This window comes from Ascaphus truei, chromosome 2 (genome assembly GCF_040206685.1).
Source record: "Ascaphus truei isolate aAscTru1 chromosome 2, aAscTru1.hap1, whole genome shotgun sequence".
Lineage (NCBI taxonomy): Eukaryota > Metazoa > Chordata > Amphibia > Anura > Ascaphidae > Ascaphus > Ascaphus truei.
The window spans coordinates 231,141,207-231,163,864 of record NC_134484.1 but is presented as its reverse complement, the minus strand read 5'-3'; the positions used below and the strand labels follow the sequence as shown (position 1 = coordinate 231,163,864).

General features: G+C 40.4%; 1 protein-coding gene across 2 annotated transcripts in view; it reads left to right on the top strand.

Moving 5' to 3' along the window:
- Nucleotides 1-22,658, top strand: part of EPB41L4B (erythrocyte membrane protein band 4.1 like 4B) — a 472,815-nt gene that overhangs the window by 430,869 nt on the left and 19,288 nt on the right. For both annotated transcript variants that reach the window (XR_012799153.1, XM_075585948.1), the window contains exon 23: nucleotides 20,650-20,718. Coding sequence is in view for 1 of the 2 variants with exons in the window: in XM_075585948.1 (XP_075442063.1) it covers nucleotides 20,650-20,718 (69 nt within the window). In the remaining variant the exon portion in view is untranslated. The remainder of the gene's footprint in view (nucleotides 1-20,649; nucleotides 20,719-22,658) is intronic.

Here is a 22,658-nt window from a genome sequence, read left to right as displayed (position 1 = left end):
GTCATATTAGACTTAGAATATGTATAATTTAAGATAATTATTCTTTGTCTCTAAACTAGATATGTCTTTCTACACTAATACTATATCTATACCGTATGGGGAGTAGTAATGATCTGTATTAAATATACATTAACCCCTTCTCTAAGGGGTCCAGTTTCTAATTAGTTATCACTATTTGGTTTGAGAATGAATACAACCTAATTATATCCTAGTAGTGATAATATGATGAATATGTAGCAATACACATTTGCTCTTTATTAATATGGTTACAAAGTAATAGTTTATTGAAGTTAATGTTTCTCAATCAATTGTATTACACTTATGGGAACCAATAGGAACAGGGAGGTGCCTATAAGAAGGTAGGGACAGATACGCCAGCATTAACCCCTGAAGAAGCCTTATCGGTGAAAAGTTAGATGATTGGTGACAGGCAGTAGCGCAGTCAGAGGATCGAGTAGGAGAGAGCCCTGACCGAGACACGACCGGATTGTAAGCAGATTATGGTATAGGCGAGGTCCCGCGATTCTGGGAGAAAGACACATAACGCAGAAGTGTTCGGCAGTCAGGGAGAAAAGAAGCCTGCAGTCCCATTCAGTTTGAATATATATATTGTGACAGAGTCATAGACTCTGTATATGTTAGTAGGAGGTTGCATTATGCCTGCTTTATGTGATGAGTTAACTCCACTTGTTAGACAGGGCACAGGTGATCCTATTTAAGTGAGCTCATCTGCTTTAAAAAGGGGAAGAGGAAATGCTTCTCAGACAGCAGTCTCTCTCAGACACTGAGAGAGGACAGAGGAGAGCTGCCAGACAGACCAAGGATGCCAGATTTATGCTGTCCCGAATGGAATTAAGCTCCCAGGTAAGGAGCCAAGTGGTATTACCAAATATTGTTGGTCTGGTCTAGCTTAGCTAACCAGCTGGGTAGATAGGGAAGCTAACTAAACTAGGTTAAGCCTAACGGGGATTGGCTTTTGTTTATGTTTTATGTTTTTTTTTTACTTAAAGGAACAGAGCACCCATTGTTTTGTTATGTTTATGGACCAATAAAATCACCAGTATATTATTTCACTAGAAGAACTGTGTTGCCTCCTCACTAACCACGGTCATCCTGCCATAGGATATATATATATATATATATATATATATATATATATATATATATATATATATATATACACACTGTATATATACATACACATACACTGTTCACACATATACATACAGTTTTTTAGGGGGTATTTTTCCATTCTTTTTTTTCCTTTTCTATTTATTATAAAATCAGCTTTTGTGTATTCTGTACCGTCCATGATAGGTAGGTGTAAAAGGTATATTAGTATTGCCGTGAATTTTTAGCTGACCATCAAAAACAAACCGAGATTAGAAAAAAAATTGCAGCTCCACGTAAAAATGACCTATATTGAAAATTATTTCAGGGTGATTCTCTTTAAAGCGAAATTCAAAACAATGTTTTGCTCTTTGCTGGGTTTTTTTTGTAAATTATATTTTAATAGAACAAAAGTCTACAGTAGATTGTTCACATGGCAACGACTGCTGATTGTTCTCGCTCCACATCAGCATGCAACATAAAGCTGTTTTCCATGCACACTTCAAAGAAAAATGTCAAAGAACCCTTATCCTAAACCTCTCAGACATATCAACGCGCAAAGTGGGAGGGACTTAGTGAGCAGCCATATTTACTTTAGTTTTTATCTATTTTTTCAGGAATAAAATACAGAGCTTTAAAATTAGTAAGCAGGGAAAAAACTAGGGAGAGGTGACAGCAAACTGCTTATTGTACAGTATTGTGAATTAATCTTTACTATATGCTCGGGAAATCGCAGCTTTTAAAGTCTAAGTTAGCCACCACAATAAAAAAAAAACAATTGTACAGAGCTTAGCAATTATGTAACCAACTGGCTTCCTAAAGAAATGTAATCATGTTTAAAGCAGCAGTCCTGCATCCACATTTTTTTTTTACTGTATCTAGCATGTGAGTAGATTTAATGACAAATAGTTACCTAAGATGACGCTCAATCCTTTCTCCTGTAATTGATTTGCCAATATCTTGCTTTTTGGGCTATCTAAATGGCAGACTTTTGAGCCTTCTGCAGTCCTTGTAATGTTGCAGCTGTAATTTAACATTATATAACCAAGTGTAACAAATGATTCTTACAGCTTTCAGTTTGGAAATAGACAGTGCTGCTTGGAACACTGTCAATAAATTATCACAGACAGATCTGTTGCAAAGGGCTAGAGCTCAAAAAGGTGCATATGTGAGCTTGTTTCAAAAGAGGAAGTGTATGTGACTTTCTAAATAGTTTGGTACGTTCACCAAGTTTTAGCCTTGCTATTTATTTATCCAAGGTTTCCACATTTTGTGGAAGGCTGTCAATCTTTCCATCAACATGACCTTGTTCACTGTTGAATCAACTACAGACATTGGTGGGGGCATTTAATTCTTCCAGGCTGCTGCAATAGAGCAGCGTGCTGCCGTTAATATGTGGGAAATACATTTACAAAGTGAGGGTCTGTAAGGAATCAGGGAACACGTCCTTTGCGACGTGTTCCCTCCTACCTGTCTCTGCACAGACCTCCGCTCTGGCACCAGTGCATGCGTGCACCCCCGCTATGCTTACAGAGCCTACGTGCAGCTCTTCTAATGCTGCCACGGAGCTTAGCTCCGCCCCCTCGGATTGCGATGCGCTTCTCTTGCGTGCGGCGCGCTCATGTGACATTGTGCACTGCTCCCCAGCTGCGAGGCAACTAATTGGATGCCACTTGTCTCCTGCAACCTATCGCGACTCCCGCTGGGGCCGTGCCTCCGCTCCACCTATTGTTCTATTGACCCACACCAGTACTTATACCCTGCTCATGCTCTGAGTCATTGCTGAGCATAACTAGTTGTAGCCTTGTGCTCCTGCGTCTGTTGTGCCTTGCTCTTGTCTCGCTCTCTCTTGCAGTTTTTGGATTCTATGTGTACCGACCTGTCTTATCTACTGAACCCCCCTGGATATCGACCCCAGCTTAACCTCGACTAGGTGTATCTCTCCAACCCAGACCACGGCTTTACAGACTTCTACGATTCTGATATCTCCAACCCCAGACCACGACTTAACGGACTTTCACTATTCTGACCTCTCCATCACAAGACCTTGGCAAGTATCTGGACTAACCCGCTCTCTCCAACCCAAACCCAGCTATGTTGACAATTCGCCTGCCAGGCACATTTCCGCTGCTGTGGGTGCGTGGTTCTATACGTCTCCACCTCAATACCGGTCCTGTCTTGCTTGTGGGTAGCGCAAGCGTTACAGGGTCCAATATTTTCTAAAGGTTTTGAAAGAAGTATGTTCACTGGGTTGAGTGGGATTCGTATTTTTGTAACTTATTCAATTAACTGTATTATCGTTTACCAAAAGCTTTAAATTCTTGGGCAAAACCACCAGACATGGACGAGAGTTCCTACCTGACCGCAGTGTCTAAAGCACTGATTAGAAACAGCTGGGCAAATCTGCTTTAGCCTTTCCAGAGTTAAATACCAACGAAACAATATTTTGTATATATTTTCTTTCGGGGTAGTATAGATTGAGGTTTTGGAGGCTGCCTCCCATATATCCTCCCAGTATTCCCTTGATTTTTGTGTCAGATTCCCATTTCATCATATAATTATGAACTGAGGAGACACCGGATGGGATCAATTCTCTATATAGTATGGATGCTAAACCCTTCACATTCCCTATTTCAGCATAATCCCTCAAATACTGTTGTCTCAAGATATTCCCTCCCTTGGCCCATGCAGATCTGTCTGGTAGCCCATAATTATTCCTAAATTCAACAAAATCAAGGAACTTCCCTTTTGAGATTAGGTTTCCAATATCTAAAATATTTTTGGAAAACCACCTACTGTTGCGGCGCATTTTATTCTAACACATCGCCGGTTTTTCCCTGGCTTTTTCCTGGAATGAGACGCACTTCACCAGGAGCATGCCACATTCATTTTGCATTCTCGGCGACGGGTCATGCGCGGGTCATGCGCGATTGACGTGCGGTTGATGCGTTTATTGAGAATGGTTCGGATTTAAAAGGTTGCAATTCTTCGTGTGTCCGCCAGATGGCAGATATGCATGAATTGTAATGCGCATGCTCTTCAGTAATGTGTCGACTTGCAGGTGTTTCGTTTAAAAAAAGATACCACAGTGTGCTATTGTAAATTGGCCTTGAGACTGAAAGAAGAGGTTGCAAAAATGTATCAATTTAGGCTTTTCATATTAAATAAAGACAAAGACCAGTTTCTGTCACAGTATTCTCCAGAGAGCCGTCGCCATGAGTGTTCAAGTGCAGCCCGTTTTCCAAAAATCCGACAGAAGTTACGCATATTTGATATGGGCCGCGATTAATGCAACAGATGATAAGATAGCAACAGTTGTTTAAATGTATCAGTATTTTAGCGAAACTATGATTTTTACAAATTTTTGCCAACTCCTCATACGTGGAAGCGTGCAATAAGGAAAAGGTTATATAGCGATCCCTGTTTTATCGTATTGAGCCACAATTTGTTGGAGGGTATTGGTGTGTATCACCGGCTTTTTCATGTATCTATGATCTTGCAGACGGCAAAAGGCGAATGGTCGTGTTAAAACAAACTAAGAAACGACAGTCGCTGCCAAGCAATGCACCAGCACCAGCACCGGCTTCCAATAACGGTCCCATTGTCAGTGACAACCCTTGCTGTCTATCCAGCAAGCCTGAGCCGGAATTCGCGTGCAGTTTCGATCAAGCTTGCATGTACCTAAGGAATTTCCAGCCTCATCAGCTCACTACAGGTGTACTAGTCCCGCTGCAAACTATCGACGTGGATGATCAAGAACACTGGACTGGCAGTGGCCCGGCGCCGGCGCCAGCTGAATGGGAAATTCTATGGTGAGTATTGTTGTCGTATTATTTTCTGTGTTTTTTTTATTTTGACAATACAGTATCAATATCGGCGCGATTCAAAAGTCAAGCGATTCTCCTGTAAGCAATATTATTGATTGAGCGGCTTCTCCAGTACTGTGCTGCAGGTACTGAACAATTTGTGGAACGCTAGGCGCATGCGCATTGGAACCTTCTTGAAACGCATATGCGTGTCATTACATCGACGGTAGGCGCATGCGCATGTGAACAGGATACGCCCCCCGAGAAAATTATTGGTGCTACTGGCTGGGAACTTCTTTAGGGGGCTGACCATTACAGTAAAACTTTTCTTTTTGTTTTTCCTCAGAAAAGAAAAAGGCTAATGGAGGGATTTCGATGGATAATATCGCTTTGTGTAACAATGCCTGCACATTGCTGAAAAAGATTTAAAAACCCACGTACCGGAGTCTACAGTTTAGTGGCTGTCGTTATTGATTAGGATAGAATACTGTAGCTGAAACAGTATGCTGATGTTTTCCGGTCGTACAGTATACCATACTTTTTTATATATACAGTACAGTATACTGTGTAATAAACCCGAAAAAATAAAAACTATGCATTTATTCTACATGTATTATAGTACTGTACATACAGTATGTGTCTTCTATACAGTGCCAGTACATACTGTACAGTACTGTATGTGTCTTTTTTTTTAATACTCTTGTACTGAGCATGCCTACAGTATACAGCACAGTATGCCTGGACAGTAGTGTACATTCTAGAAACACTGTATTTTGTTACAGTAGCAAAGGAGCCAATGGAACAATGTAAAACAAATCAACATGTTCTTTTATTGGTGGAGTAAGTAAAAAAACATTTATTTACAAATACTGTACAATGTAGAAACATTTTAAGTGCACAGCAATTCAAAACATCAACAGGTGTATGGTTTACTGCTACAGTAGTGAAAACATTTATGTACAGAAAGTAAAAACATTTACAGTCCGTCAGTATGGTTTACAGCAGGCCTGCACAACTCCAGTCCTCGAGGGCCGTAAACAGGCCAGGTTTTCAGGATATCCCTACTTCAGCACAGCTGGCTCAATTAGTGCCTCAGTCATACTGAGACACTAATTGAGCCAGCTGTGCTGAAATAGGAATATCCTGAAACCCTGGCCTGTTTACGGCCCTCGAGGACTAGAGTTGTGCAGGCCTAGTTTACAGTCACATGTTTTAAAAACAAATGCTTTATTCATAAAATATACAAAACGCAACATCTCCTTTATTAAAGAACGGCAAGTCAAAACATATACAGTGGGATGGTGTGCAAAACAGTCTGCACCAGTACAGTCCTCGAGGGCAGCAAACAGGCCCGGTTTTCATGGTAACCTTTGAAAACCGTGCCTGTTTGCGCCCCTCAGGGACTGGAATTGTGCAGGTCCTGTGTGTGTGTACAGCAAGTTAAAGCATTTCTGTATAAATACAAGTTAAAAAACACACAACAACATCTCCTTTATTTAAGTACAGCAGGTCAAAACATGTACAGTACAATACAGTTCAGCACAACAGTATGGTCTTACCTGTGATTAAAAAAAATCTTTATTCATAAAATACAGTATACAAAACGTAACATCTCCTTTATTAAAGAAACATATACAGTACAGTGGGATGGTGTGCAAAACAGTCAGTCAGGCCTGCACCACTACAGTCCTCGAGGGCAGCAAACAGGCCCGGTTTTCAGGACAACCTTGAAAACCGGGTCTGTTTGCGGCCCTCCGGTACTGGAATTGTGCAGGTCCTGCGTGTGTGTACAGCAAGTTAAAACATTTCGGTATAAATACAAGTTAAAACACACAACAACATCTCCTTTATTTAAGTACAGCAGGTCAAAACATGAACAGTACAGTTCAGCACAACAGTATGGTCTTACAGTACCCGTGATTAAACCAGAAAGTCCACAAGATTGTCCAACCATGGCCGATTCCTTGCATGGCGCAAAACGCCATTAATGCAGTCTCGAACGCCTTTCATTACAGGATCTGTAATTGTATAAAAGCACCGCAATTCCCCCAGAATGGTCTTTCTTAAATTGGCAGGAAGCACCTTTTTTACGCGATTTCCTTCGTAGTTCACTCTGAAGGCCCAGTCGCAGTACAAAGAGTAGGGCACATGGTGCTTAAAAAGTAACAAGGCATACTTGTGGGGTACACCAGCACTCATCACCCTATATTTCTCCCTAATGTGAGTCATTACCGTATAAATACACCATCCATTTTGTGGATTCACTGCATATTGAATACACATCGACTAAACATCGAATATACATTCTTGTGTTTGTTTTTCTTTCTACTCGCAGCAATGGCTGTTAAAAAGATTTCCAAGGATCTCAGCATGCGAATTAAGGAGATGTACACGAGCGGACACCGAATTGCTGCTATCCAACGCTGGTTAGCTACTTCTGGCCTCGTTGTGCCAGCAACCACCGTGAGCTATCATGTACACGGAAAAAACAGAGAACGCAAAAGGGCACCAAGGGTAACAAACGCGTAAGTATATTTATACAAATTTTTTATATCAAATAATGTACTGTAGATCTACAGTACTGTATCTAATATTTTGGTTATTTCTGTAGATTTATATTACAACAGTATATATATTTTTTCTATTTATATTTATATTACAACAGTATATATCTTTTTTATATTTATATTACAACGGTATATATATTTTATATATTTTGTATATTTATATTACAACAGTACTATATATATATTTTTTATATTTATATTACAACAGTACATATATTTTGTATATTTATATTACAACAGTATATATATTTTTTATATTTATATTACAACAGTATATATATTTTGTATATTTTGTATATTTATATTACAACAGTACTGTATATATATTTGTTATATTTATATTACAACAGTATATATATATTTTATATTGCTGCATATTAATAGAACAATATATTGTATCCTGTTGATCTACTGTCTCTAATATTTTTAATTACCGGATTGTTTTTCTTTACATTGTAGGGACACAACTCTTCTGGTGGACAAAATAAGTGAGGATAATGATGAGAAGAGTGCATTAAGGGTCAAATACACTCTGCAGGCAAATCACAATCTCAGTGTATCCGAGACCAGCATAAAGAAGATGAGACGCAGCATTGGATGGAAATATGGACTTGTGAGGTTAGTACTGGACAGTACAGGAGGTAAAAGTGTTGTTTAGGAAACTGTACTGTACCGCTAAAATTATTTATTCCTTGTCATTACAGAGCGTACCCCATGATACGGGACGTAAACAAAATCAAAAGAGTGGTCCAGGCCCAGGCATGGATCGACAGTGGAGAAACTTTCCAGGATTGCAAATTCACTGACGAGTCTACTGTGTCGCTGGAGAGATTTGCAACCTTTGCATTCCACAAAAAAGGCCGCATATCTTTGAAGCCGCGCCCAAAACACCCCGTAAAAGCTGCATTTGTGGGGTGCCATATCTAGGCGTGGACCAGGATGCATTGTCATCTTTGAAGGTAAAATATAAAAAATATAATGTAGCCTTATGCACTGTACTTTCCTAGTGTAGCCTCACTGTATGCACTGTACTGTACTATTGTGCAGTTTTTTGAGCACTTTTCTTTTCTTGCTATAGGAATCATGAATAAAGCTTTCTTCCAAGACAACATTGTCCCTGAGATAGTGCAATACATCACACGCGAGTTCCCGGATGGTAACCGTTTCTACCAGGACAACGATCTGAAGCACACCGCGTTAACCGCGCATATCCGTGAGCGCGGTATCAACTGGGTGAAGACGCCAGCGGAGTAAGTGCGGTAACTGTGTCTCATTTTCCCCCCACTGTTTTTACTGTATACTGTATCTCTTAAACTAATTGTCCTTTTTTTCCAATGACAGATTGCCAGACTTCAATCCGATCGAAATGGTGTGGCATCAGCTGAAGGACCATATCTGGAAAGTGGTGAAACCCTCCAAAAAGGACGAGTTGTTGAAAGGTATAATGCGTTTTTGGAATGATGAACTCACCGTGGAACGCTGCAATAAATATATAGACCATATTGTGACTGTGTTGCCCATTGTGATCGCGCGTAATGGGCAAGCATCAGGAAAGTAGTACTGTACTGTAGTGTTGTAAGTACAGTATGATACAGGTAAGTATGGCACGTATTTTTTTGTTCCTAATAGTCAGAGTATACAGTAGTTTCTTATCAGAGAGAGCAGCATCAGCCATCTGGTTACATAGTATTTAACAGTAGTCAGAGTTTACAGTAGTTCCAGTATACACTAGTTTGACAGTGGTACAGTAACTGCCTTCTAACTGCTCAATTTTTTTCTTTCCAGAGAAAGCAGCATCAGCCATCTTCAGTACAGTAGTACTAAACATCACACAATGCCATAATACAGTACGCACATAACTGCACTATTTTTTTGTTTTCTTGTCGTTTCAGGAAAAAAGGGTGGCCTGGGGGGAGGTGGGGTGTTGTGTCCAGTCTAATCTGTTTGTACAGTCAAATGTACAGTACAGCATATAAACAGCAGTAATGATGTACACAAAACCTCTCCTCTCTCAATGAACTACTGAACTGTACACAGAATGAGGAACAAGATAAAGACGGAAAAAATAATATTACTATATATATATATATATATATATATATATATATATATATATATATATATATATATTACAGTATATATTATTAAATAATATTCTTATAAATATGCATTATTCATGTTTATCCATGTTTTACAAATGTTTTCTAAATTTTATCCTATTTCAATCTGCCAGAAGAACTTAATAAAGACTGCATTATGTATTATTTATATTTTTTGGTTCCTGATAAAATAAAATAAATATTTATTTACATTCCTGCTAATCATAATCATTGACAACACCCCCCCGCACACCCACAGTACACCAATGAATAAGAATGAATGACAAAACAACATGAATCAGTTAATGTTTTTTTTTACTCTCAATTCTCACAATGCTGTGCAAATCAGATTTACATTTCAAATTCGAGAAGGGATTTTCCAAAGCGTTACCGTAAACAAAGCCTCAAAGGGTTGGGGGGTGGGGTGAGTCATGTGCAGTAATCAGCTAGCTCCCATCTCAAAAAGGATTACACGCAGGCGCAGTGAGGCTTTGCAGCTTGGCTATGGACGGATTAAGAACACAATGTCAAGATTCAGAACATTAACGACTGTGGAGGGGGGTTGGGTGACTCATGCGCAGTAAGCAGCAAGCTCCCATCTCAAAGAGGATTAGAGTACATGCAGGCGCAGTGAGGCTTTGCAGCTCGGCTATGGACGGATTAAGAACACAATGTCAAGATTCAGAACATTAACGACTGTGGAGGGGGGTTGGGTGACTCATGCGCAGTAAGCAGCAAGCTCCCATCTCAAAGAGGATTAGAGTACATGCAGGCGCAGTGAGGTGATTGACGCTCGGCTAGGGACGGATTAAAAACACAATGACTAACTTCAGAAAATTAATGACTCTGTGGAGGTGTCTGTCGATAAGAGTTTGTGTGTGCGTGGGGGAGGGATGAAGGATTAGTTGTGCAGCAGTTCAAAGAAATTACATACTGTAGAGTAGAGTACAGTAATTTCAAAAGGAAGTTCATCATAATACTGTAATTTGATCCCTACACCCCCAAATACAGTACATAAAAAGCACACAAATCAACCATGTGCAGGCAAACGCACAGATTGAATATCGTAATATCAAGATTGTTTTTGCAGGCTTGTGGATAAAATAACAGTTAAAAAATCATAATTAAAAAAAAATTTGGGGGGCACTCAAGCAAGCAGTGGTGGGTGAAGTTACAGGCGCATGAGCAGGAATCAACTACCTCCCATCCGAAAGAGGATTACACACAGGTGCATAGAGAGGTGATGCTCTGTGCAAATCAAATTCGAGAAGGGATTTTCCAAAGCGTTGCCATAAACAAAGCCTCAAAGTTCCCATCTCAAAGAGAATTACATGCAGGCGCAGTGAGACTTTGTAGCTCGGCTATGGACGGATTAACAACCCAATGTCAAGATTAAGAAAATTAATGACTCTGTGGAGGGGGGTTGGGTGAGTCATGTGCAGTAAGCAGTTAGATCCCATCTCAAAAAGGATTACACGCATTCGCAGTGAGGCTTTGTAGCTTGGCTATGGACGGATTAAGAACACAATGTCAAGACTCAGAAAATGAATGACTCTGTGGAGAGGGGGAGGGTTGGGTGAGTCATGCGCAGTAAGCAGCTAGCTCCCATCTCAAAAAGGATTACACTCGGGCGCAGTGAGGCTTTGTAGCTCGGCTATGGATGGATGAAGAACACAATGACAAGATTCAGAAAATTAACGACTCCGTGGAATTTCAAATCCTTGAGCTAGCCTTGTGTGTATTCGTGGGGGAGGGGGCTACAGGGTACAGCTGCATGAAGTTCAAAGATAAAGACATACTTTAATTTCAAGAGTCAGTTCATCATAATAATACACCCCCAAATACAGTACGTAAAAAGCACACAAATCAACCATGTGCAGTCAAACGCACAGGGTCGCAGTCAAAAGCTACAGCACAGATTGAATATCATAATACAGTAAGATGGTTTTTGCAGGCTTGTGGAGAAAATAAAAAAATTACAATAAAAAACATTTTTTCATTTTTTTTTTGGTCACTCACTCAAGCAAGCAAGCAGTGGTGGGCGAAGTAACAGGCGCATGCGCAGTAATCACCTGCTGTCAAGCAGGAATGTGATTGAAACCAGACACACGTTCAAAGGAAAGGTGTGGGAGAGATGTACTGCATTGTAGAGAAGATAAGAAGTTAAAATACCCTGCAGTGCAGTTACACTGGCGACACACTTTATTCGAGCTCGGCTAGTCCCACGAATTCGAGTATACCCGGGTGTATTGAGGTTTGTGACTGTTTTCTGCCCGAGTGCATTGCGTTATTTTCCAGGCAGGGATTGAAGCATTTTATTCCCGCTGGCTGCAATACTGCACAGTATATATATATATATATATATATATATATATATATATACTGCATTACAATTCATGAATTTATGCCATCTGGTAGACACGCGAAGCATTGCAGCCTATTAAATCCTAATCATTATCATTTAACAGATCAGCCGCCCGTCAGCCAGGCATGAACCCAGGCTGGGAAGGCAAACGCAACGGGGCTTGTCAGAGGTGAGGAGCGACGCATTCCAGGTATCTGCCAGGTACATACTGGGTATTTGCTCGAATAAAGTGTGTCGGTGCAGTAATTATCCTGAGCGAGGGGAGAGCGCTGTATATGCCGAAATGTGACACTGTTACAGTACTGTACACGCCTATGTGTTTCAACAATTTGCAAATGAGACATACTGTACTGTACAGCAGCACAGCACTGCAAATGCATGTATACTTAAATATGCAAATTTACAATTACTGCGCGCGCACACACAGACATAGGTTGAACCACGAAGGTATTAGAATTCCAAGACAACAGCTCGCAAACGCCCCCCTGAGTTTTAACACGGCATTGCAGTATTGCAGACGGCGAGAATAAAATGCTAAAATCACGAGCGCTAAAATAACGCAGTTCACTCCGGGCGAAACAAACAGAGAACCGCACCTAACCGGGATAATCTGAGAGCCGCGGATCTAGCCGACTTAGACTCAGGTCGGCTGCCACTGAATCATACTGGACAGCATTGGAACCTGGAAGGAAGTTTGGGTTTCTAAATATAGGTATTAACTTAGATGGAGCTGAGATTAGTTAAAATTTTAGTTTGGCCAGGCACCAAAAACTCGAAGTGAAATTTATTATGTTTGAGGATATTCGTTGGACTTCTTGTCTGTTACCCTCCAACGAAAGGAGTGATGGCATGGATACAGGTCTTATATTCTCACAGCCCAGGGGGAGCATGAGGGAGAAAAACAACAGAAAAAAAATAAATAAATAAGTACAGACAGTAAAGTTTAGTGTGAAAAATTATGATGGTAATCTTGGCTCTTCTGTGCAGCCTACTCACAAGATAGTAGTAGTTTAAAGGCAATAACAGGTAACGTGCAATCTATGAAGTCTTCTAGACGCAGGCAGGGTAATGCTCTCACTCAGCAGTCAGGTAGATAAGGGCATGGAAAAGTAAAGAAAAACCTCCATGGTGCAGATCAATGGTATAAAAAGGATATTTATATAGTAATGCTTAAAAATGCGCACTTACAATAGACAGGTATAAAAACAACATTTATCACTCAAAGTGAATGGATGAGGATTGTGCCGCAGCTCACAGGTCTTGACATGGATGACTCTATATCCACCTATCGGTAGGTGTTAGGGTTGGAGTGCCAATAAATTATTTGTGTGTTTGTTTTAGGTGACAAGCCAAATAGTATCTCTTAACATCACGGACTGCTAAACCAGCTTCAATCTTTGCTGGTGTAACGAACGTGCTCTCCACAAACAAGGACCGGACCGCGGGGCTGAGGTGAGGATGTGAATACACTGACCTTAGACCACAAAGCCGGTTCAGGATTGCGCAGTCCGTAGTCAATCGTAGCAGGGTCAGGGTTGGAGACTGTAGAGTAGTCGATATCCAGGCTGGAGTTCGGCCACAAGGAATCAGGTACACAGTGCTTCAGCGTAGCAGCAGCACTGCGGGAAAACCCTCTGTGCGAGAAGCGGAAGCAGCCCATAACGAAGTCCTCTGCAAGGCAGGAATGCAGGGGCCTCAGGAATCAGGAAGCGGAAGGTTTGCGCTGGGGATCCAGCGCTTCAGCAGAGGAACCAGGACACAGCCCCTGCAATGGAGAAATGCAGCAGGCCCCAGGAACCAGATCTCTGCAGGGAGAGAAGGCAGCAGGCTTCAGGGAACAGGAAGCTGAAGGATTGCGCTGGGGATCCAGCGCTTCAGCACAGGAACCAGGACATGGCCTCTGCAATGGAGAAATGCAGTAGGCCCTAGGAACTAAGAGGCTAAGACAAAGTAGCTTGTGGCAAACACAGTTACATCCTAGTGAATCTAGGGTTATGCTTAGCACTTCCTGGAGGGAGAGACTGGCTCTATATAGTATAGCCAGCGATTAGGGGCAGAGCTGCAGTGATTGCAAACACAGGTGAGTGCTTGCAAAATCCAAGGGAAGGTCTGTTCTGAGAGCTCACCAACTCTGCAAGAGTGAGCTCCAACTAAAACCAGGACCGGATTCCTTACAGGAGGCATGCATGACTTGTATATTCTGGATTGTAGGTCTTTAAGATATCTGATCGGGACTGGTATAGGGAGACTCTGGAAATGATATAATAGGTGTGACAGAATATTCATGTTTATGAAGTTAATTCATCCCAACCAAGAAATCTTGAAATTAGTCCAACTCATCAGTTCTTTATAATTTGGGGAAAAAGAGCTACTTAATTGTGTTTAAATAAGATTTGGTAGCTCTTTGTCGAAAAGATACCCAGATATTTTAGGTGGGATTCTTTCCATTTGTGACTAAAATGTTGTTGTAATAGTTTCAATTCATGAGGTGGGAGTTTAAGGTTGGCACCTGATTTATCTACGTTTATTTTATATCTCGAGAGGTAGCCAAAATCTATCAAAGCGGCCTGCAAATTTGCAAGGGAGATTAATGGGTGTGCAATAGATAAAATAATGTCATCTGCAAAGAGAGACAATTTATACATCTTCCTGGCAATCTCAATCCCCTGTATGTTTGAGTTTATCCTTATCATACATGCCAATGGTTTAATGGTGAGGGCTAACAGAAGTGGAGAGAGGGTGCAGCCCTGTCTAGTTCCATTAGATATACTTATTTCATTATGAATCCCCCCCTGGAATATTTTAATTTGCTGTTTGATCGATGTTTTGCTACTTTAAGGCAAACATTAGCCTCTTTGGATTCTTCAGACATTAAACAAGTATTGTTTTTTCAGCAGTAACTCTGAATGGTGGGTAAAATGGGTGCATGTTAATCAAATGTTTCTGCCCTTCACATTTGATACAAGTTTTGAATATATAAATAAGAGCCTTGACCCAAAAGGAAAATGGGCACCATGACCGCGGGTTTGTGGTCTCCAGATCTGGCGGAGGAGGCTGGCCGGGGGGATAGCGGGTAGAATGGGGCTAGTTATCTGCTTAAGGACATGCTGGCAAGGTGGGGGGCCTTTTCTGTCTCCATTTGGTTTAAACAAATTGTTTATCAACCAGGCTGCTGCCCAATTTTGCATCCAATCTTAGCTACAAGGGGTTCTTTAGTGGTAACATCTGGGGAGGTAACCGTAGATAATGGATTGCTCAAAGGCTGCAAGGCTAGGATCATTGACTCTCAACATCTCTACAGTAAGCATTCTTGGTAGATTTCAAACACAGTTTAACATCAGGAGGAACCAACTGTATAATATAAATGCTTAAGCAACTAGTAGCCCTGTCAATACTCAGTCAATATGAATTTGTCTCAACCATTAGAGCTCTGTCTAATGGTCTCATTTAGCAAAAAGGTAAATCTCACGTTGATGGGAGACCCTTAGGCCTGGGACATGGTCAGCGCTTATGCACTGACCCGTGCTGAGCCATGCTGCTGCTTGGCACTGAGCCCCTGCAGCCGCAATGAGAGCGGCTTTAGCAGGGGCTCACACACGCGTCAGCACGCTTGGGGAAGCGTGTGTCTGATGGCGTTTCGAAATTTCCCCGCTTGCTGGAGCGCAGGGCCGGTCACGTGAGCGGTTCCCCCAATGAGGGTGAACCAGCTCCGTGACGTCACTGGCCCGTCCCCACCCCGGCCCGCCCCCTGATGGTGCGCTGTGTAAGGCCAGGGAAAGCACCACTTTCCCTGATCCTCAGCGTGCCTCAGCACGTTTTAAAGGCACTATGTCCCAGGCCTAAGATAGAATAAAAATATATATAGTGCAGATGGTAGATCACTGCTAAAAAGATAATCAATAAATGAAATGAACTCACAAAAATCGTATTGTATTACTGCATGTCAGAGATCCATCTCTCTCTGACTGGAGCCCTTTGTGTAGCTGGGGTCAGGATGCCTCTCAGTGGAGTGGATGATATGCAAGTGAAAGAAACCACAAATAGTGCATACTGTATAAACTATAAATATGTATTAGTCACAAATGTTAAGGAAACTCACATTTTCCATAAATTCAATGGGTGGTGGAGAGAACCGCCGATAGAAGGGTGGTGGAGTGTAAGGCTGCTGCCCGGTGCTTCCTTTCACTTACACCTCACAGTGTAGTTCCGCATCAGTCTCTGCGGTCGCGTCACTTCCGGTTTCGCGTCACAGGTGAGGGCAGGAAGCCAAAATGGGTCTGGTGTCAGCAGTAGATTGCCAGTCCTTCAGTGAGCAGATTCTCTCCAAACTCTAACTCTACGCGTTTCGCACACTGCTTCGTCAGTAATCCTTGAATTTATGGAAAATGTGAGTTTCCTTAACATTTGTGACTAATACATATTTATAGTTTATACAGTATGCACTATTTGTGGTTTCTTTCTCTTGCATATCATCCACTCCACTGAGAGGCATCCTGACCCCAGCTACACAAAGGGCTCCAGTCAGAGAGAGATGGATCTCTGACATGCAGTAATACAATACGATTTTTGTGAGTTCATTTCATTTATTGATTATCTTTTTAGCAGTGATCTACCATCTGCACTATATATATTTTTATTTTTTCACATATCACGAACTTATCCTGCGCTCCTCCTCAACCCCAAGAAAAGAAAATTCTACATCCTGGGACTTGGAACTGTCCCACCAGAGGAAGTTGAGCTGCACTTGTACACTTTTATTTCTATTATCACTTTGTGGTGTAAGGTTTATTGTGTGTATCTAAGGTGTGTCACTAATTACACCAATCTAATATTAATTGGGAAGCGCCCAGTCCATCCACATTCCCCACTCCCCCACCCAATGTCACTAAGATAGAATAAACCAGAGAAGGTCACACACAAGTGATGTAACCAGAGACCTTAATAAGCTAAGGCACCCAGGGAGTAGCTCAAAATATTAATCAATCATTTACTGTATTACATAGCACAATACAAATAAGTGAAACAATTCATAGCCTACGTTATCACATTAAAATACTTAAAACTCAAGTCAACAAAAAGCAGCAGCAGTTAGTTAGGTTATTCCTACACCTCTTATACAGTAGGAAACCATAATACACCAATAGTGTATCTCAATAATTAATGTAGCAGCATAAACGTAGTAGTGAATTCTAGTGAGAATCACTACAGTCGGTATAGTACCCGGGTACACATGCGTAGCAAGTATAGTATAATAAGGAATAATCTGTCCACACTCTTAATTAGTTAAATATTAGCAACACTAGAGGCATAAACCTACTAGCGACAGAGTGAAATACAGTAGTAAGGCAGTGTGAAAGTCAGACTACAGAATATTGCTCTGGGGCAGTACAAATCACCATTCATAAGCCCAAATATATTATAAAGTGTAAGGAAACGTGGAGAACAAATATTCAAGATAGAATATCATTATCTGAAATACAGCCAGTCCTTCCGTGGGGGATAATACATACATGTTATTTGAAGTACTGGAATGACCAATGCTAGATTCCTGGTGTATATCCCCATGGTGTGTATGAATGAACAGACCCACAGGGTCCTTTCACAGTAAACAAGAAATTTCTGGTGGATCCTGGTCCATCTTTAGTTTAAACCAAGGGAGGCAAATTACCTATGGGGTGTTTTAGTCCATATTACTGTGAGAAAAGTTCCTTTTGGGATCTCCACTCCTTCAAACGTTTCTCACGTCTCTATTTAATATGCTGTGAAGTTGCTTCTCCATGTCAGGAAAGCGCTTGACCTCTATTAATTTGAGAGGTGGCTTCACAGACTACCGAGTAGGGGCCATGGTTTCCATTTAGAAGATCAATTCCTTTAACTCATGTTTTATTTATGCACGTATATTTTATTTATAAAATGCTAATCATGTATATGCCACTTCACTGATCACAAATTCCAATAAAGGGATTTTTAAAAATATGAAATATAACTAAACATATTAAAGTGCATGAAAATGAATACCAGTCTGTTCTGTTTTACATGTTTCCCAGCATGATCTCATTTCTTAACCCCTTAAATGCAGGCAGGGCTGTGGCACCAGAGGGCTACAGCTCCTCCGACACATTGCGATCGTGTAATTGCTCATGATCGTTAAGTTACTTATGATGCAAATGGAAGTCTCCAATTCCACTAAACAAAGCTCTCCCTTAGCAAACGTGCAAAAACCATGTGACGTGCCAGCCTGCATTAAGTGGTAGCCACATCATGTGTACCCAAAGGGTTACATCCAAACGACCCCTTTTGGGATAAAGCTCATTTGGAATCCGGCAAAAACTGATTAAAGAAAATAAGGAGTGAGGTGATTGGTGTCGGAGGCCCCGCTGCGTGGGTCCTGACTGTTCCTTATCCGACAGCTGCACCTGGGTATAGGAGTGCCCAGGAAGGTATACACACACACCAACAGTTCACAGGGGTAGTGCTACCTAACATTTGGGTGGGACTTGTGGGGAAGGACACTAGGGATATTGGTGCCACTGCACCTCAGTACTTTGTGGGAACCACTTTGGCTGGGTCATTGGGTGTACACTGTGAGTACAGGAGTACTGTTATTCTATGTAGTTGTTATATGTTAGTGTGTGTACAGTAAATACTAGTTATATACATTGTGTGTGTATTATTCATCACTGTGTATCGGTTCCTGTGGGGGGTTATCCCACCTAACCTGGGATCCTTCATAGGTAGAGGCGCTGCACTGCAAAGTGAGAGAGAGCTCACCCCAGGCTGCCAGCGGTGGAGGCTTAGGCCTCGGCCAGGGTGGCGCTGAGCGGGCGGGCGCGCTCATGCTGGCCGCGATGAAACACATTGCGGCAATGTGTATGACCAGCGTGAGCAAGCGCCTGCGCCCGCTCGACGTTAGAGCAAGCAAATGTGATTTTGCTGCTTGCAAGCACGTCACGTGAGCAGTTCGCCCAATGAGGGTGAACCAGCCCCGTGAAATCGTGGCCACGCCCCAGGCAAGCACGTGCCTTGAGCTATGATTTCCTCAAATACCCAGTAAATAAAAATGGTCACCAATAAATTCTGATATACCAATAAATAAGAGGGATGTAACCATAATGTGCAACTTAAATTGGCTCCCATTTTTTTCTATTGCACCATGAGAGAGCCAGTGTATATTTCTTGAACATAGGGACTCCTGTTTACAAGAGTTGGGTTGTTCTCTTCCAGGGCTTCGAGTAAACTGAAAAACAAAACAACGAAATTGAGATGGTGAAAGAGGGTGTTCGTTTAAAATGGCATATTTCCTTGATTAGATATATTTTGTTCTGTTTCTGTCACCTGAACCAGCGCTGAACCAGACTACTCGACCTTCCTGACATACTGTATTTAAGATGAAGTCTCCTGGGTGAAAATTGTCCAAGATAACTATAACTGCCAGGGTCTGCACCAGTATCCAAAAGAAAAAACGTCTAATCTTGTAAAAATTGTTTTTGTTTTTCTTTCTTTAAATAATATTTTTGGTGAACGGGGAATATATTAAAAACTAGCAAAGATTACTGCTCCAGACATTTATAATTATGCTAAATCATTACTACAAAGCTTAAATGTTTCATTTACAGCAGTGATAAAAAGAAAAAGGGGTTATTGACTATCTTCCTCTTCTACATCAATGAGAAAATGTTAAAAGCTATGCACAGCACAACCCTGCCAGTGAACCAGATTGAAAGGGAGAAGTACTGTATGTAGGGTATTTTTAATATAAAGGTAGAGGAGGCCTGACCCAACATGACTGATCTTTGCTCACGGCAATAGACAGAGTCTCCTCTACTCAACAAACAGCCTCCAGACCATGAGTCTGTCTCTGCTCAATGACAACATGTGATCAGATAGCTTCCTTCCCATTGGAGTGGTACTGGGACTGGAAAGCAAAGTTTTGGGGGCAAAATATGTGTCCAGCATCTGACAAAGCTCCATAATCATTGTCCTTAAGCCGACAGTCTATATTTTTGAAGTTATAGTCCTATAAAAACTGTTAGATATGTGCAATCAGTTGTAATACATGTAATTGATTTCTGAGGGCTTCTAGTATCAAACATGCTCTAGAGTATTAAAAATATTGTTTTGGTGTATCTGTGTCTTCTGTATCTTCCAATCTTCATCGAACCAGCAAGTTATCGCTTGTAATCTCTTTAATTAACTGTCCAACTATCATAGCAGCCTTTTTGCATTTCTGTCACTTGATACAGGATGAACAAGGTGCTCATTCCTCAAAGTCAGATAAAATGTTGTCTGAATCTGCCTCCACAGCAAAGAAGCTCCAAAAGAATAGTGTATATTAGTGCAGTCACAGTTATAAATTCCATACATACCAGTCTGGGACCCCCAGATCTGGACACCCTTGAGTCTATGTATCAAAGCAAAAGTGGAGCAATTCTGGGGCAAAAAAAATCTGCAGAAGTTGTAAAAAAAACAAAACAAAAAAAAAAACTATATTTTTCAATCGGACTTTTATCTTTGATACATATGGCACAGTTACTGACTGTATTTGTCACAAACACTTTGAACGGTAAAATTGTTCTTTTCCAGATTACTGATTGCTGTTTCAACACTAATATTGAATATCGTTTGAAATGCTTTCTACTGTTTTTGTTCCCTAATTATGTTCTGAAGGTAACATATTTTCCCTTTATCTTTCTTTTTTGAAGATAAAGACATACCCTGCTGATCCATGTAATTCATTTTTCGATCCCTTCACAACAGTGTCACAGTTTCCTGTAAGTAGATATTATAGCTCTTGCTCACTTGACACGCAAATTATCATAATATGCTGAGAAACAAGTTCATTACAGTCTGTTGTCTGCTGAGTTATGATTTATCTGAGCACAATAAGGATTATGATATAGTCACATTCTATTAAAATATTTTCTAAATATAGCTTGAAATCCACCTTTAGTTAAGAGTGAATTTCCCTTATATCTTTTTGATTCGTCTATTTAGATCTCTCTCAAAAAAGTAAACGTGGACATAAAAAGTTAATTTCCTTTGTGTCTCAGATATTATCCTCTCATCAGTATAAAGTGCCTCTATGTTGCAATTGTTGCATCTCCATCATGCCATGTTCATTTTACTGTGTTTGCTTATCCAACAAAAATGCAAGGTCTGAATCTAACCGGCAAGCTCATATATAGTACTCTTACGCTCACAAAACAAGTGACATAAAAAAAAAACCTACAGTAACCAACCAAGAGTTGGTTACTCTGCACCGTTACTGTTGTCACCAAAACCCACATACATATCAAAATGTATTCTTCTATTTCCAATACCCCATGAAAGGTTTAGTGTAGAATTGCATCAGCTGTATCAATCCTAAAGAAGTGTAGCTAGGTGGGCTTTACATTTTTACATTTGATTAATTTTGAAAAAACAAGTTAAAATTGTGTACTTAAAACAAACATCATTAATACTAGGGAAAATATTCCCCACTATGTTGGAGACAATGTGGGCAAAGGGGGATAATATTCCACACACGGCGGTCATGTCCCAAATAATCATGTTTATGGGGAGATATTTTTCGATTACTATCCCAAATATTAGAGGCGGATTTCTCTATAGACCTGTGGATGGCGCTACTAGGCCAACCTATACCGGAACTCCACAATTGTGAAAAATGGCCTACCAGATCCTATTACCAGTGCGCTATTCAATCAAGAGAAACTGGAAAAACCCCACACCCCCTACTTTGTCTCATGTTAAAAGCAAAATGTGGGAAATAATAATGATGGAAAAACTGACAGCATTTGTAAACAACCCCGTCTGTGGATTCCAAAAGACTTGGTCTCCCTGGTATATACAGTATATGATAGAAACTCAGTTGATCTTGCCCCAATAACATTGATATAATAAGATTGTGGTATTATAGTATTAAATTAAAACTGAACCCATTCTCTCCCTCAACATTTCCCCCGTCTATCCCTATTAATCCCCATCTTTCCAACTAAAGTACAGTCTTATTGATAGGATTAAAGATGAATACCTTCATACATCACATCTATTGCAGTTAATACAATGTTTTGTCAAATGCTTCTCACATGTGAAATGTACTGTCTGTAAGCTAACCCGCCCCTCTTTATTCTGTACCCCATCTATGCTTTTATGATTATACTGAGAAACTATCAATAAAATATAAATATAAAATGTATATAAATACAGTAATACAAATATATATACACATTATTTTCAGGGAACATGCATATTCATATTATTTATTTAAGATTTAAGGTTTGAAATAATGCAAACATAGGTTCTGACATTATAAACCATATAACAAATCTGGTCACAATTAGATACAGCACGTTATGTGATAACTTCATACAAGGTGAGACTGTCTTTAGATTTCCATTTATACAAGAGAAGTCTTAACTTGCATGCATACAATTAAAATCATCCTAGTTTATAAGATGGGTAATTGGCGTATAAGAGATATGATACAAAGTAGAACTATTACATTTGAAAAAAGTATTGTTATGTGAAAAATATTAATAATAAATGAATTACTGTAATTTGTTTCCATAAACAAGCCACCAATAGTCATCTGACTGTAGGAGTTTACTTAAATCTATATATACAGTATATATATATATATAAATATATAAATGTAAATACAACTGTATGCTCAACTGCATGTCTTAGGCAGGTCTGCAACCCCGCCTTTCCC